Raw genomic sequence first — 15,090 nt, forward strand, 5'->3', positions numbered from 1 at the left:
CCCCCCTCTCCACGGGCGGGAAGGGGCACTATTCCGCCCTCTCCACAGGCGGGAAGGGGCACTATTCCCCCCCATCCCCACCCCACAGTCCAGGACACCGCCGGTCCCGCCCCTCTGTCTCCGCCCAGGGGGCGTGTCCCCGACGCCCCGCCCCTCCCTTTGACGTCACCGGCGCGGCCGCAGCCCGAGGCGCCGCCGCCGCCATGGGGAAGAAGCCGCGGGCCGCGCCCGGCCGCCGGCCCATCCTGCAGCTCTCGCCGCCCGCGCCGCGCCGCGACGAGGCCGCGGGGCCCGCAGGCGACGGGGGGGACTCGGGCTCCGAGCCGGGTGAGGCGGGCGCGGGCGGTGGAGGCGGGCGCGCTTTGTTGGCCGCGGCGCGGCCTAGCGCGGCCTAGCGCGGGCGCGAACCCGGGGGGCCCCGCGCCGCCCTTCCCGCGCTCCCCCCCCCCCCCCATCCTCCCCCGGAGCCCCCCACAACTGACGCTTTTTCCCCGCAGATGAGCCCGAAGCGGTGGCGGAGCCCCCACGCAACCCGCCCAACCCGCCGCCCCCCGCGCCCGCCGCCGTCAAAGCCACAGGTGAGGGAGCGCCGGAGGGGGAGACGTGGGATTAACCCCCCTCCATTAACACCCCCCAGCCCCCCAAAAAATAACAGGGGAGAGAACCCCTGGATTTGGGAGCGGAGCGGCCCCCACTGATAAAAATGATTTATAATTATAAAAATGGTTTATAATGATAAAAAGTGAAGGATTTCAGGTTTTGTGGGATTCCGACCCCCCGCCCCCGAATCTTTTTTTCCGGGGTGGGGGTTTGATTTTTCCCTCCTCATGCCGAGTTCTTTTCGCCGTGGGGGGTATTTCCTGCCCCCTCTGTGTTCGAGGGTTGGTCCCTCACAGTTTTGGCAGTCTGCATATACCCCGTGGCTGTTTAGGAGAGGGCAGGGTGGTGTTTATCCCCGGAATGCTCACGGGAAGGGGTTGCCCGTCCCCAGAAGCCAACCCTGCTGCTTCCATGGGGGCTGTTCCTCCTGGGCTGACAGTGGGACCACCAGAGCAGAGGGTGTGGGGTCAGATCCAATACCCTGTGGCAGCAGGAAAGATCTCCCTGAGGATTCACTCCTCCCTTCTCCAGGAGGTCTGTGTCTGCTGGGAGCCTATGCCGACAGTGACGATGAGGAGGGTGAGAACCTGGAAAAGCCGGCCCGTTCCATGGATGCCAACGGCAGCAATTCCACCGACATCGACAGCACCCTGGCCAACTTCCTGGCGGTGAGTGCCACTCCAGGGAGGGCCAGGGGGTCTTTTTAGGGCGGGAGGAGTGGCAGGAGGAGGGGAGTTCCACGATCCAACATGTTTTCCCCTTCTAGTAAGTGCTTAGATTCGGCCTGGTGTTCGAAGCTCACGGTGGGATGTTGTTTTTACAGGAGATCGATGCCATCACGGCCCCTCCGCAGCCCGCAGAGCCCACTGCTACCCCCTCCTCCTCTTCCTCCTCTGTGCCCCCCCCTACACCCCCCCGCCCAGAGCCAAAGGACTCGGGCACGGGCCCGTCTGTGGGCACAGCCAACGGCGCGGGCACGGCGCCGGCCCCGGAGTGGCAGTACGACACCCAGTGCTCGCTGGCTGGAGGTGAGAGCCCTTCCCGTCCCCACAGGGAGCGGGGACAGGCAGGTGTCACCAGGGGAAGGGCATGATGGGCTGTCTTTGTGTCCCCCCCCCCGGCAGTGGGAGAGCTGGAGATGGGCGACTGGCAGGAAGTGTGGGATGAGAACACCGGCTGCTACTACTACTGGAACACCCAGAGCAACGAGGTGACCTGGGAGCTGCCGCAGTACCTGGCGACGCAGGTCCAGGGCCTGCAGCACTACCAGCACAGGTGGGTGAGACCCCTGGGACGTTGCTCTATGGGGTGTTGTCCCAGTCCCACCCTTCATTCCCTCTCCTCTCTCTCAGCAGCACCGTGGCAGGTGCCAATGGCAGCTTTGTGGCAGCCACGGAGCCGTTCCCACAGGAGAAGGGGACGCTGGGCAGTGCCGGCCGCGGGACCAGCCTCGGCAAGCGGGAGGTGAAGAAGGTCAGTCAGGCAGGCTCTGGTTGCCCCAGGGCTTGTAGGCGCTTCCTTGGGCTTCCTTGAAAGTGGGTGGGTCGCTCCTCTCCATCCACAGCCCCAGGAGGGGCCCCAGCAGGCAGGGCCGGAAGGCTCAGGCAGAGCTCATCCCACAGGAAGTGAACGAGGGCGTGCAGGCCCTCTCCAACAGCGAGGAGGAGAGGAAGGGTGTGGCCGCAGCCCTCCTGGCCCCGCTCCTGCCCGACGTGGTGAAGGAGGAAGAGGAGCGCTGGAGGAGGAAGGTGATCTGCAAGGAGGAGGTTGAGCCGCCTCCGGAAGAGGAGGCGAAAGCGGAAGAGACGCCAACTGCTCCCGAAGAGCCGGAGCCCAGCAGGGACCCCCTGGAAGACACAGGGCAGGAGGATCTGTGCAGTGTGGTGCAGTCGGGGGAGAGCGCCGAGGAGGAAGAGGAGGAGCAGGACACGCTCGAGCTGGAGATGGTGCTGGAAAGGAAGAAGGTGGGGGGGGGTGTTTGTCCTGGAAACAAGACTGCATAGGCAGCAGCCATGGCATTACTGGGAATAACCCTGGGTGTCCTGTCCTGGCAGGCAGAGCTGCGTGCCTTGGAGGAAGGCGATGGCAGCGTCTCGGGCTCCAGCCCGCGGTCCGACAGGAGCCAGTCAGCCTCACAGGACACATCCCGCAGGCTGGCCTCCAAGAGAGGGAAATGGAAACTGCTGGGGGGAGCCGCCAGCCCCGAGTCTGCCAGCCGAGGCTCCAGCAAAACGGGCAGGGAGAGCCCAGAAGTGGGAGAAGCAGGTAATTGGAAAGGCTCCCTTCGGAGGGAGGAGCAGGGGGTCTCCCTTCCCCAAAGACCTGCGGAGCAGAGCCGGGAAGGGCCGTGAGGTACGTGTGGGGACAAGGCCGAGGGGTGGCTGTCACCAGTGTCACAGCCCTGCCTCACCAGGACAAGCTGTTCTCTGCCACATTCTCTCCTTTATCCTTGTTAATCATATAAACAGGAGAGTGCCCATGATCAGTGGTTTGTTGGGAGAAGGGACATGGATAACAGTTGCCTCACATCCCACTGCCTTAGACTTCCTCTCAGCATCACAAACCCAACCTGTGGCACACTGGGAACTGTCGCCTTCCTCTTTCAAAGTTCAGTTTCTGAGCTGCCTGGTAACAGTGGCCAAATTCTGAGGTTTCCCCAGAGCCACTTGGGCTCCACACTCTGTGTGTGGGGAATGTAACTCCAGCCCTCGTGGCAAGGTAGTCCCAGATCCATTCCAGGTGTGTGTGGACATATCAGTTGCCCACAACCACTCCTCATCCTCTGGTCAGATCCTCCAGTGCTGTGATTCCCAAAATGCACCAGCTGCAGCATTTAAAAGAACATCCTGTGCCCAGCAGCCCCAGGACTCCTAGACTGTAGAATTATGGAATTGTTCAGGTTGGAAAAGCCCTCTGAGATCATGGAGTCCAGTTGTTCCCTCAAGGCTGCCAAGGCCATCACTGACCACGTCCCCAAGAGCCACATCCATGTGGCTTTTAAATGCCTCCAGGGATGGGGACTCCACCACTGTCTTGGGCAGCTGTGCCAGGGCTGGACAGCCCTTTCCATGGAGAAATTTTCCCTAAAACCTAACTTAAAGCTCCCCTGGCACAGCCTGAGGCCATTTCCTCTTGTCCTGTCACTTGTTCCCTGGGAGCAGAGCCCGATCCCCACCTGGCTTCCCCGTCCTGTCAGGGAGATGTGAGGAAGGAGAAGATCCCCTTTGGGCCTTCTTTTCTCCAGATGTGCCAGTCCCTTCCCAGCATGAGGCTTCAGGCTAACTGCCTGCAGCACAGAAAGCTGAATGGAACTGCTTTTCCAAGGAAAAACTGGTACAAAAGTGCCTGGAGCAGGCTGTGTTGGTGCCTGCCCCATTCCCTAAGGTGCCTCTGCTTGAGGCAGCGGCATGAGCTGGGTGACAACTCTGGCACTAAGTCAGTGATGTCATTTTTCCATAGTGGCTCCAAGGAGTGGTTTTACCAGAGGGCTTTCCAAGCATCCCTGAAGCCGACTGTTCCCAGCAGCACCCATTTCCCCCTTCTTAACTTGAGGAACGGGAAACTCTCACTCCAAAACAACCAGTTTAAATTGAGCACCTTGCTGCGGGAGGGTGATTTAGGGAATTGTCCTGCCTTGCAGCACCAGGACACACACACTGGGAACTGGGGTTTCTTTCCCCTGGGGGCTTTGGGATTCTGTCACAAACTTCTCTCCCTGGAATTTGTCACTTGGACAGTGAATTAGTCATCCAGAGGCAAAACCCTCTGGTCTTGACAACTTTTGGGGAGCTCTTCAGTCTTTGATAATTAACTTATTTAATACCCTGTACCTTTTATTGACTGGTTATTAAACTGATAGATTTTGAGATGCCTTGTATTCCAGGCCGTTCTTCTTTCCTGCTTTGTGCTGTAGCAGCTCCAATCCTGCCTGTGTTATCCTTCTGGAAGGGCCCCACCACCAAAACAGAGCAGTGATCATCTTTCCTTTTTAATTACAGGCTCTTGTCACTGGCTCTCGTGGAAAAGAGGTCCCAGCTCTTTCCCTGCCCTTTCCCACGTTGACTTTGGCTCCGGGCAGGGTGTCCAGCTGGGTGCCAGCACTGCTGGGGTGGTGGTGGGACAAAGGCTGACCTGTCCTTCCTTCTCCTGCAGCCCCGAGCGTGGAAGCAGCTGATCAGAGCTCAGACAAAGAGGCAGAATCTGAGGAGCCCCAGGAAAAAGCAAAATCCCAAGGGGCTCCAAAAATGGAAGAGGAGGAGCAGGACCTAAAGGTACGGATAAGCAGAGGTGCGTGTCGGTGAGGTGAGGGATGTGATGGGTCCTCAGCATTCAGCAGGGACAAGGGACATGCTGGCTGCCCCAGCCGCCTCCTCCCTGGGAACACCAGAGCTTTGGGCTCTGGCTTTGGCCCAGGTGGAGCTCTTAAAGCTCACATCCTGGCGTGGCCACGGGAACAGCTTGTGAAGGAAGGGCTGTGCAGCACTGGGACAAAATCCTGTCCTCCAGCAGGATCCAGCAGCAAAAGCTTGGATAAAAGGAGGGTGCGGGGGGGCAAAGACTGAGCCCTGGGTGTTGTCGTGACAGAGAACAACCACTTTGATCTTGACTTTGTTTTCACCAATAACGATATTCCAGTCTCTGGCCCGGTCAGTCGTCCCGTTTCCAGGCTGAAGACTCCTCGTCCGTACTCTCTCCGTTTCTGGAGGCTGACGGTACCGCTCTGCCCTTCGCCCGGCATTACTTGTAGAGGCAAACCAGGGAGGCCCTGGGGATTTCTGCAGCATCCTGCTGATATTTTCTTTCCCGAGCCTTGGTTTGCTCCTTTGGCTGCAGCACCTCGATTCCCTGATCCATAGCAGAGCTCTGGGCTCTGGGAGAGCATGGCAGAGCAGTAGGGGAGAACTTTCCTGATTGTCCTTTGGATGATTCCCTTGTCGTTCGTTACCCTGAGATCTCCTGCAGCATAAAATTTGGCTCCGGAGTGGCGCTGGGAAATGTTGTCACCTCACTGTGGCAGATGGGGAATCATCAGCTCGTGGTGGAGCCTGGGTGGAACCTGCAGCGAGACTTGCCCATCCCTGACCTCATTTCACACCCCGTAATCATTTTACTGGTGCGAAAGGGAAGGGCTTTGGTGCTGTCCTTGTGAAAAATTCCACATTTCTCCCGTAAAAAACTCTTCAAAGGTTTAGCAGTGTGATGTTCCTAGCACAAAACAGAGTCTCCCTCAGTGCAGCATCCGCGTAAGACCTGATTTTTTAATCGTTTTATTTAAATTAAAACAACAAAAGCTTGTGGCAGGGCGGGGCTCGCTGGTCCCCTGTGCTGTCCCCTGTCCTCCCGGTCCTGGCGGGTGTGGTGACAGACCCCGTGGTGCTTTTCCATGCAGGATTCCCTTAGAGCTGTCGGAGGAATGCCGGCTCCCTGGGTAACCGGTACCGTTTGCTCATCGGGTCGGGATAACCTCTCTGGTTACAGGAGCTGCGCCGGGGCCGCTGCTGCCAAGTCACTCTCTGCTCTGAGATCTTCCCTGGCTTCTCTGGAGCCATGTTAACATGGGAATTCACATCCCAGCCTCAGGCTTCTCTAGGGCTTGTCTGTCTGGCCTGGCCCCTCTCTGGGGACAGATGCTACCTTGCTGGCATTGTGGACATTCCTAAGCCTTTTCTGAGGAATGAAGCTAAAACCAGATATTTTTAGAGCCCTCCTTAAAGCAGTGGCAATGCCCCTTGCAGGCATCCCTGTTCCTGCTTCTCATTCCTTCCTGGCTCGTGGCTGCTTCCATGCAGTCCCTCCAGTCAGGGAGATGGACCCAGGGATCCCCGTGTCCCCAGATGGGAGGTTTCACTCCCATAGGACACTGGGGTTGAGTAGCTGTGGTCACCGTGGGCTGACCTGAGTTTTGACATAGCTGCTGTTGTCCCTTTCTGGCGCTTTCCAGCTAGTTCTTCTGGAAAGCAACGATTTAGAGAGCCTGGAATGTCATCCAGGCCCATTTATTTGGGAAACAATTAGATTTTATGCTTTCTGCCGTGGCGATGGCTCTGGTGTAACTCCAGAGTACCAGAGCAACCCGAGCCCCTGCTGTCCTTCTGCACGGAGTCGGGCACGGTCTGTGGAGGAGGTGTCACCTGGCCTCCCCACACTGCCCTGTCCCTGGGGTGCAGGACGTAACAGGGGGGGTGACAGGCACACAGGGCCAGGGCGGCACGTCCCAGTCCCGCCGGGCTGAGGGGCTGCCGGTGTTCCCGAGCGGTGTTTCCTGGGAGCCATGGGGCCGCAGCCGCCCGGTGCCACTCCCGGAGGGCGGCTCTTGACTCTGCCCTTTCTCCTGGCAGTTTCAGATCGGAGAGCTGGCAAATACTCTGACTAGTAAATTGGAGTTCCTGGGCATCAACAGACAATCTATCTCCAACTTCCACATGTTGCTGTTGCAGACAGAGGTAACCGAGCCTTCGCCCCCCGCTCCGGCCTCGTGTTCCGGAGCGGATTGGATCCAATCCGCCGTCCGAGCGCCGGTGCTGCGTGAACCTCATGGCTCCTCGTGGCTCTTCGCCGCGCAGGGCCCTCCCTTCCTCGGCGGGGGGAGAGCATGGCTTCATGCCCAGGCGGGGTGTCCCCCTCCTGGCCCCCGGTGTCCCATGCGGAAGGGGCCCTCCCGATCCTCGAGTCCCGTCCCCCCTGGGGCCGCTCCCAGCCCACCTCACCGGCTTCCCCCGGTTCTTGCCCTCTAGACCCGCATTGCAGACTGGCGAGAAGGTGCTCTCAATGGAAACTACCTCAAACGCAAACTCCAAGACGCAGCCGAACAGCTTAAACAATACGAAATAAACGCCACCCCTAAAGGCTGGTCCTGCCACTGGGACAGGTACGCGCTCTCCTCCTTTCTCACCTTTCATCTCTGACATCTCAGACATGATTTGTGACCATCAACCACCCGACGACGCTGGCGCCGTCCCTCTGGCAGAACTGAGAGCGGCTTCTGTTAGTGCTGGGCAGGCAGAGAAACATCCGGCACTCGCAGAGTTTGGGCCGGCCACCAAACGGAAAGATCCAAATGGAGTGCCCAGTGCTTTGCGACGGAGCCGATTCCCTGACGGACAGAGCTGGTTGTCCCTCTCGCGAGTGTCAAGCGCTGTGGAGGGCGGGCCTGGGGGGTCGCGCATGCGAGAGCTCTGTGAACTTTTCAGGATCTCTGGATCAACTCTTCTGACCAACAGCTCTGCCAAAGGACAAACTTCAACTCACCGACGGAATGAAGAACAAGATTTCTGTCTTCTGCCAGCAGGTCAGACCCAAACATTTCTTTGTCTATTTGGCTTTCTTGATTAATTTTCCTTTGTTTGAAATCTTTGCTCTTTTGTTTTTCAGCTCCCAGATCCGCTCCCTCTCTCTAGCATTCACTGTGTGTTTGACACCAAGAGTATCATAAAAAACCTCCGCGCACCACGGGGTAGGGGGGCAGCCGCTTCCCTCCATTGGGCTGTTCCCCGGTGCCTCTTCTCGGAGGGCGACTTTCAGCCAAGGCCGTGCTGAAAGTCCCGATGCTTAGCGAGACGTCGCCGGCGTTCCCGGCCCTCCCCTCCCTTGGGGCGGGGGGCTCAGGGCGACGTCCCGCAGCCAGCCATGGCAAATAGCTTTGAGCGAGTCGGCTCGGGCCTCTCCTGCCTCTGTCCTCAAAGTTGTTTGTCGCGTTTGGGAGAGCGGCAGCCCCGCTGCACGAGGGTCTCCCCTGCGAGAGCGCACCGCTGTCGTGGGCAGGCCCGCCTGGAGTGTCGGGGGCGGAGGAGGGAAGCTGAAGCCTCCTTCTCTTTCTTGTGATCTAGGGAGCATAGACGCTATTTCTATGTTAACGAACGCTCGGGAGAGTCGCAATGGGAGTTCCCCGACGGGGAGGACGAAGACGAAGGACAGCGAAGCGCCGACAGAAAACCCGACGGTCCTCCTAAGCCCCCTCCCAAAGACAAAGGAGAGCGCGCCGAGGAGCCCGCCGAGCGCCCCGCAGGTACGGCTGTGGTGGGACCGGGAGGTTGTTGGGGGGTCCTGGCCCCAAAGGGGGGTGTGTTGGGGCAGAGCAGTCACCAATGGCGGTGCCTTCACCGTCCCAGCTGTCCCAGTGTCCGAGCGAGAGTGCAGGCAGGAGCAGGTGCCACGGTCCAGAGCCCGAGTGTTCAAGCCCATGTCAATGTGTTCTTTAGGCTCCCTTTGTAAAGAATCCTTCTCAGGCCAAGTTCCTGCTACGTCTCTCATGCCGCTCACTCCATTTTGGACTCTGCTTCAGTCCTCTGTCCCGGTCCTCCAACCTCCCTTGCCTTTGGAAATGCCTCCGCCGCCTCCGCCTCCCCCAGACTCGCCACCACCGCCCCCGCCGCCACCCCCACCACCTGGAGAAGATGGGGAGATCCAGGAAGTGGAGATGGAAGATGAGGGGGGAGAGGAACCCCCTGCCCCAGGAACAGAGGAGGATGCTCCCTTGAAGTCTCTGGTGCGCCCTGCTGCCAGCAGCAGCCAGGTGAGCTGCCAAGCCAGGGCTCTGCTGATTCCAGAGGGTGGGAATCTGGGAAGGGGGTGTGTAATGGTGTTCCTGGCTCAGCATTCACCTCAGTGCCTTCTTCCAGGGCGCTGTTGATCCAAGCCCAGCCCCACTGCTGTCGACCAAGCCGCAGAAGAGGAAAGCCGTGGAGATGAGCCCTGGGCTGATGCAGCGCACGGCCACCATCGGCAGCTGCCCTGTCATCTACAGCCAGCCCCTGATGGCCACCAGCAAGTACCAGCCATCAGCTGTGCCCTTGGCCTCCCTGCGGCCCCGCCAGCGCCTCCAGAGCGACATCCAGGGCCGCCCCAACCTCCGCATGGCCCCGGGCCACGCCGGCCCCCAGCCCACGGCGCTGGGGCTGCAGTCCGGCTACCTGGGTGTGACGGCTCCAGCCGCGCCTTCCGTGATGGGATACTCGGAGTGCGCCGCGCCCGTCAGCCTGGGCACCGCGGCCGCCGCGCAGCCCGCCCCGGCACGGGGGGCCCTGCCCGCCGCCGAGCAGCCACCACCCCCGCCGCCCCCACAGACGCCCCCGCCGCCCGCCCCCAAGGCCCCGCCACCGCCAGACAAGGAGAAGCCGAGGAAGGGGCGCAAGGACAAGGTAGGTGGGTCGGGTGGGCCCTTGCCGGCGCCATTCCCCCTCTCCTCCCTCTCCAGCCGCGCTCACCGCGGCTGCGCTTGTGGCACAGGGCAAGAAGGGCAAGACGAAGATGCCGTCGCTGGTGAAGAAGTGGCAGAGTATCCAGCGAGAGCTGGATGAGGAGGAGAACTCCAGCTCCAGCGAGGAGGACCGGGAGACTACAGCCCAGCGGCGCATTGAGGAGTGGAAGCAGCAGCAGCTGATGAGGTAATGGACCCTGGGGGCCGGCACCTCGTGCCCTGTGAAGGGGGGGCGATCTGCAGCAGGGCCCTGCAGTGCTGACACCCCGCTCTGTCCCACAGTGGCATGGCAGAGAGGAATGCCAACTTCGAGGCGCTGCCCGAGGACTGGCGCGCGCGGCTGAAGCGGAGGAAAACTGCCTCGAGCACTTGAGGCACGTAGTGCCACACACCAAGCTCTTTTTTTTTTACAGATGTACAGTTCCCTTGACCATTGTCCAATAAATTGTGGAAGTTTGGGAAGGGCCAGCTGGTTGATCCTGCTGGGGCCGGGTGGTAGACTGGCATGGGGGGTAGAATGAGACCCTTGTCATCCAGGATGTTCAGGATGGGGGGATCAGGGGCACCCTCAGTGAATTCACAAATGACACGAACTTGGGTAGGATGTGGACCTGTTGGAGGGCAGGAAGCTCTGCAGAGGGATCTGGACAGGCTGGATCCATGGGCTGAGGCCAACAATGTGAGGGTCAACAAGGCCAAGTGCTGGGTCCTGCCCTTGGGTCACCACCACCCCCACAACACTCCAGGCTGGGGGCAGAGTGGTGGCTGTGTCCCAGCTCCTGGAGCTCTCACACTCTTGGAGCCTGCGGGATGCCTCTGGGGACGGGAGGGAGGGTGGGGGCACGAGGGGGCTTTGGTGGGGGGCCAGTCCTGGAGCCATTCAGCAGCTTTGTGCACATCCACACTTCCATGGCTGCTGCCGAGGTGGGCCCTGGCTGCGGTGGGTGTCCCCTCTTGCCCCCAGCCCTCTGGCTGCAGTGCTGCTCCCCTCAAGGCCAGAAGATGGGCAGGGAAGAGAGCCCCGTGTCCCTGGGGCACCCCTCTGGGCAGCATCTACACGTCTGCACCACAAGCAGCGCTTACTCCAGCCGGCAGTGGAGTCCTGGGCATGAGCCGAGCTGCGATTGAGAGCCTGCAGCCTCACACAGCACCCACCACCGCATCTGGGGGGCCTCTCCTTGTCCCTGCCTTGCCTTGTGCCGGAGCAGAGCCCCCGCTGGGACCCACCTGCCCCCTTGTGCCCCGGCCTGCTGACGCCCGTTCTAATTGCAACGTCCCCGCGGGGGCCCCTTGTTCCCCAGAGGCCGCTGGCACCTGGCCCCGGGCCCCCCTGGTGTCCCCTCGGCCCTGTCACCCTGGTGTCCCCTCAGCCCTGTCACCCTGGTGTCCCCGCGGGCCCCGTTGCCATGGCAATGCCGCCGTGGCGCCCCGGCCGTTCCCATGGCAACTCCGCTGCGTCCCCGCGGCGCCCCCTGGCGGCCGGATTCGCGTCACGGCGGCACCGGAAGTACCGGGGGAGGCGGAAGCGGAAGCGGCGGCGGCGGCGGCGGCCGTGTCCTTCTGTGCCGTGACGCCGGGGCGGCACCATGGCGGACGCGGCCTCGCAGGTGCTGCTGGGCTCGGGGCTCACCGTGCTCTCGCAGCCGCTCATGTACGTGAAGGTGCTGGTGCAGGTAAGGGCTGAATGGGCGGGGCGTGCGGGGCTCGGTACCGGCCGCGGTGGGATGCAGCCGCCTGTCCCCGCCGCAGGTGGGCTACGAGCCGCTGCCGCCCACCCTGGGGAGGAACATCTTCGGCCGCCAGGTGTACCAGCTGCCCGGCCTCTTCTCTTACGGTGAGTCCGCCCCGGTGGGGCTGCCCCGGTGGGGCCGCCCCGGTGCCGCCGTGGGGTCCTCCCGGGGCTGACGGTCCCCGGTGTCCCCAGCCAAGCACATCGTGAAGGTGGATGGAAGAGCGGGACTCTTCAAAGGCCTGGCCCCGCGGCTGTGCTCCAGCGCCATCGGGACCGTGGTGCACAGCAAAGTGCTGCAGGTACCGGCACGGGCGGGGGCAGCCGGGGGTGCTCTGCCGCCGGGGACGGGGACACCGGGACCCCCCGGCAGTGCTGACCCTGCCCTTTGCTCCACAGCACTACCAGGAGGCCGAGCAGGCTGAGGTGGGTGCAGAGGGGCTTCCCTCGGGGAATCTTCCTTCTCTCCTTTCTCCATCCCTGCCTTCTCCTTTCTTCCCCTCTCCATTTCTCTGTCCCTTCCCTCCATCCCTCCCTTTTTCCTCCATGATTTCCCTCCCCCCTTCCCACTCACCTTGGCCTCAGGGCAGACTCTGCCCTGCTCCCGGAATGCTCTGGAGGGAGGGCCGGGATCTGCCAACCCCCTCACGTGTCTGGATGGACCGCGGGTGGTTCCCCCCTGACCTTTCCTCCCTCCCAGCCTGGAGCCAGCAAGAAGGAGCCGGTGTCATCACTGGAGCAGGTGCTGAAAGAGGTGAGGAGCAGGAGCAGGGGGGTGGCTCTGGGGTATTCCAGCCCTGGCCCTTCCCGGTGACACCCCGTTTGTCCCCAGACCTCCCGGGAGATGGTCGCCCGCTCTGCTGCCACCCTCATCACCCACCCCTTCCACGGTAGGTGCCCCCTGACCCCGGGGGGCCGGGGAGGGAGGGCCAGGTGCCCCCTGTCCCCCCGGTGTCCCCGCTGTGTCCCCAATGTCCCCGTGTGCCCGCAGTGATCACCCTGCGCTGCATGGTGCAGTTCATCGGCCGCGAGACCAAGTACAGGTACGGCCTGGGGGGCTCCAGGGGGAGGTGGGGATCCCAGGATCCCCCCAGCTCATCCATCCTTTTCCTCCCCTTCCCAGTGGGACACTAAGCGCCTTCGCCACGATCTACCGGGAAGAGGGAATCCTGGGATTCTTTGCGTGAGTGCCGGGGAGGGAGGGGGGGCATGACACTGGTGTGAAGGTGTGGTGGCCCTTCTTGGGAGCATTCTGGTCCCTCCAGCAGCTCCTGTGTCCCCTATGGATCATCCATCCAAGTGTCCCCACCCCCGGGGATGGCTGTGCCCCCGTCACCCACCTGCTCTGGGAACAGCCCCACCCCACCATCCCAAAGTAGCTGTTCCCAGCTCTCTGCACAGCCACACCCGAACCCTCAGCTAACATTCCTGCTGCTTCTTCCCTTCCAGCGGCCTCATCCCGCGGCTCCTCGGGGACATCCTGTCTCTGTGGCTCTGCAACATGCTGGCCTACCTCATCAACACGTACGCGCTGGAGAATGGGGTATGGATTCCTGGATCCCGAGGGACAGGGGCTGGCGGGAGGAACCTCCGGGGATGGTCCAGGGGGCCACGACCCTCTTGTGGGGGGATTCAGGTGCCTCTGCTCCTTCCACAGGTCTCCACCATGGCTGAGATGAAGAGCTACTCACAGGCAGTCACTGGGGTGAGTACAGCACACGGGTGGGAATTGGATCCTTTCCCTAGGGAATGGTGTGCTCCCGAAATCCTGCGGCTGCCGCGGTGGTCATGGAGCCAGGCTGGGATCAGCTGGATCAGCTCACAGGCCAGGGGATGCTGCATGGAGGACATGTGTCACCCCATGGAGGTGGCAGGAGTGGGCTCCCTCCCTGGGGCACAATTCTCAAGGGATCTTTAGGGGCTGGTTCTCCCCATGCAGAGGGAAGAGGGAACATCCTGTTATCCCTGCTTTTCCTTGCAGTTCTTTGCCAGCATGCTGACCTACCCCTTCGTCCTGGTGTCCAACCTGATGGCCGTGAACAACTGCGGGTGAGTCCCCAATCCCGAGGACATCCATGTCCCTCTGCCTGGATCAGCTCCTGGAACCACCTTTCTGAAACTCCCAGATGGAAAAGGTGTTTCCAGCTCTCCACAGGGTTGATCCCTCTTTGATTGGGGCGGCAAAGCTTTTTGGGTTCAAGCTAGTGTGGAGCTGTGGAGGGGACTGATCCCACCTCCCCGGGTGGGAATGATTCCCTGTGGGAGTAATTCCCGGCGGGTCTCCCCTCCCTTCCCCAGGCTGGCTGGGGGTCTCCTTCCCTACGCACCCACCTACTCCTCCTGGCTGGATTGCTGGAGCCAGCTGCACAGGGAGGTAAGTGCTGGAGCTGGGATGCACCGGGATACACTGGAACGTGGCGAGGAGCCGGGTGGGAGCCCCACGGGGTTTTGGGGGGCCACACCAGATGTCATGTGGCCAATCCATGGTCATTTTCCCTTTCCAGGGCAACATGAGCCGAGGGAACAGCCTGTTCTTCCGCAAGGTGCCGGTGGGGAAGCGATACGTGTGGGACGAGCGGAGGTTCCGCTGATTCCAGAGGCGGGAGCGGGAGTGTGGAGCTGATGCCGGGCTCCGGAAGCAAAGAATCATGGAGAGTGATGATTTCTATACAGTTTTTTAAAAATCATTTCCTGCTGAGAGCTGAAAGTGCATGTGTGAGAGTCTTTTTTCACAGGGGTTTCCCAGGAAGCAGGGCTGACAGGTCTTCAGCATTCCCTGATTTATCCAGGAGCCTTTTTCCCAGCCTCAGACACTGCTGAGGCTCTTTACACAGGGGAAATTCCCCCGTGAGGTGACAGCACCTGGAATTGTCACCCCCTTACAAATAACCACCTGTGCTGAGATGGGCTGTGCAGGTGTCACAGGGGGCCCCTGGTTTCCCCTTGCTCACTCCAGGTGTTCTCCAGGTAGGACATCCAGGGCAGAGTCCCGACACTCCCAGGCACAGAGGGACAGCGAGGGTGTGGTGGCACGTGGGGGCTGTGAAAAGGGGAGGAAACGTACAACACCTGGCGGGGTTGGAAAGGTTTGGAAGTGTACACCGGGAAGGGGTTGTTGGACACCTGGAGGGGTCACTGCAAAGCCCACGGAGGGGGGTGAGGTGAGGGTTGCACACCCTGGTGCGAGGGTTGCACACCCAGGGGTGCGTGTAAAGCTGGGAGGGGACTCGCACGCCTGGCCGGGGTTGTTGCACACCTGGAGGGGGCTGTTGCACGACCGGAGCAGGACTTGCACACCCAGCAGGGACCTTGCAAAGGCAGCGGCCGTCGCACACCCTGGCAGGGGCATCGCAGAGCCGGCGGAGGAGGTTGTTGCACACCGGGCGGGGCCGTCGCGCACCCGCGGGGCCGTTCCCCGTCCCGGGGCGGCCGGGGGCGGGCTCGGTCGGGGGAGGCGGAGCCGGTCCCTCCCTTCCCAATCCCCGTGCCGGCGCCATGGCGGGCCCGGGCGGTGCCGGTGCCGCCGGTGCCGCGGACGCCGGGGATGTGCTGAGCGGCGGCAGCG

The 15,090-nt window shown here is 61.7% G+C and overlaps 4 protein-coding genes across 5 annotated transcripts in view; 3 read left to right on the plus strand and 1 right to left on the minus strand.

Annotated features, from left to right (window-relative positions):
* NUP160 (nucleoporin 160) overlaps positions 1-6,954 on the plus strand; it is a 31,456-nt gene extending 24,502 nt beyond the window's left edge. Inside the window, exon 36 of the mRNA XM_027662088.1 lies at positions 6,945-6,954. The gene's annotated coding sequence lies outside the window, so the exon portion shown is untranslated. The remainder of the gene's footprint in view (positions 1-6,944) is intronic.
* On the plus strand, positions 204-10,262 carry FNBP4 (formin binding protein 4). 2 transcript variants are annotated; one of them, XM_027662111.1, is made up of 16 exons: positions 204-327; positions 498-578; positions 1,132-1,268; positions 1,424-1,628; positions 1,725-1,875; positions 1,953-2,073; positions 2,223-2,564; positions 2,655-2,865; positions 4,753-4,871; positions 6,939-7,043; positions 7,335-7,468; positions 8,427-8,605; positions 8,799-9,112; positions 9,219-9,737; positions 9,826-9,983; positions 10,079-10,262. In XM_027662111.1, exons 1-16 carry the CDS (start codon positions 204-206, stop codon positions 10,167-10,169), a joined length of 2,991 nt encoding a protein of 996 aa, XP_027517912.1. In that variant the 3' UTR covers positions 10,170-10,262. The 2 variants fall into 2 exon arrangements, with proteins under 2 accessions (XP_027517912.1, XP_027517913.1); XM_027662112.1 differs by having other exon boundaries at positions 1,956-2,073.
* Positions 10,263-11,317: 1,055 nt separating this feature from the next.
* Positions 11,318-14,232, plus strand: MTCH2 (mitochondrial carrier 2). Its single transcript, XM_027662149.1, has 13 exons — positions 11,318-11,469; positions 11,546-11,630; positions 11,721-11,827; positions 11,925-11,951; positions 12,226-12,279; positions 12,358-12,415; positions 12,517-12,568; positions 12,649-12,708; positions 12,975-13,068; positions 13,183-13,230; positions 13,507-13,574; positions 13,824-13,899; positions 14,030-14,232. The coding sequence occupies exons 1-13, from the start codon at positions 11,383-11,385 to the stop codon at positions 14,114-14,116; spliced, it is 903 nt and encodes a 300-aa protein (XP_027517950.1). The 5' UTR covers positions 11,318-11,382; the 3' UTR covers positions 14,117-14,232.
* Positions 14,233-14,472: 240 nt separating this feature from the next.
* Positions 14,473-15,090, minus strand: part of NDUFV1 (NADH:ubiquinone oxidoreductase core subunit V1) — a 7,355-nt gene continuing 6,737 nt past the window's right edge. Inside the window, exon 7 of the mRNA XM_027662074.1 lies at positions 14,473-14,565. Within this exon, the coding sequence (XP_027517875.1) occupies positions 14,473-14,565 (93 nt within the window). The remainder of the gene's footprint in view (positions 14,566-15,090) is intronic.

Source organism: Corapipo altera, unplaced genomic scaffold (genome assembly GCF_003945725.1).
Source record: "Corapipo altera isolate COAL_440 unplaced genomic scaffold, ASM394572v1 RXGC01000072.1, whole genome shotgun sequence".
NCBI classification, from domain to species: Eukaryota; Metazoa; Chordata; class Aves; order Passeriformes; family Pipridae; genus Corapipo; species Corapipo altera.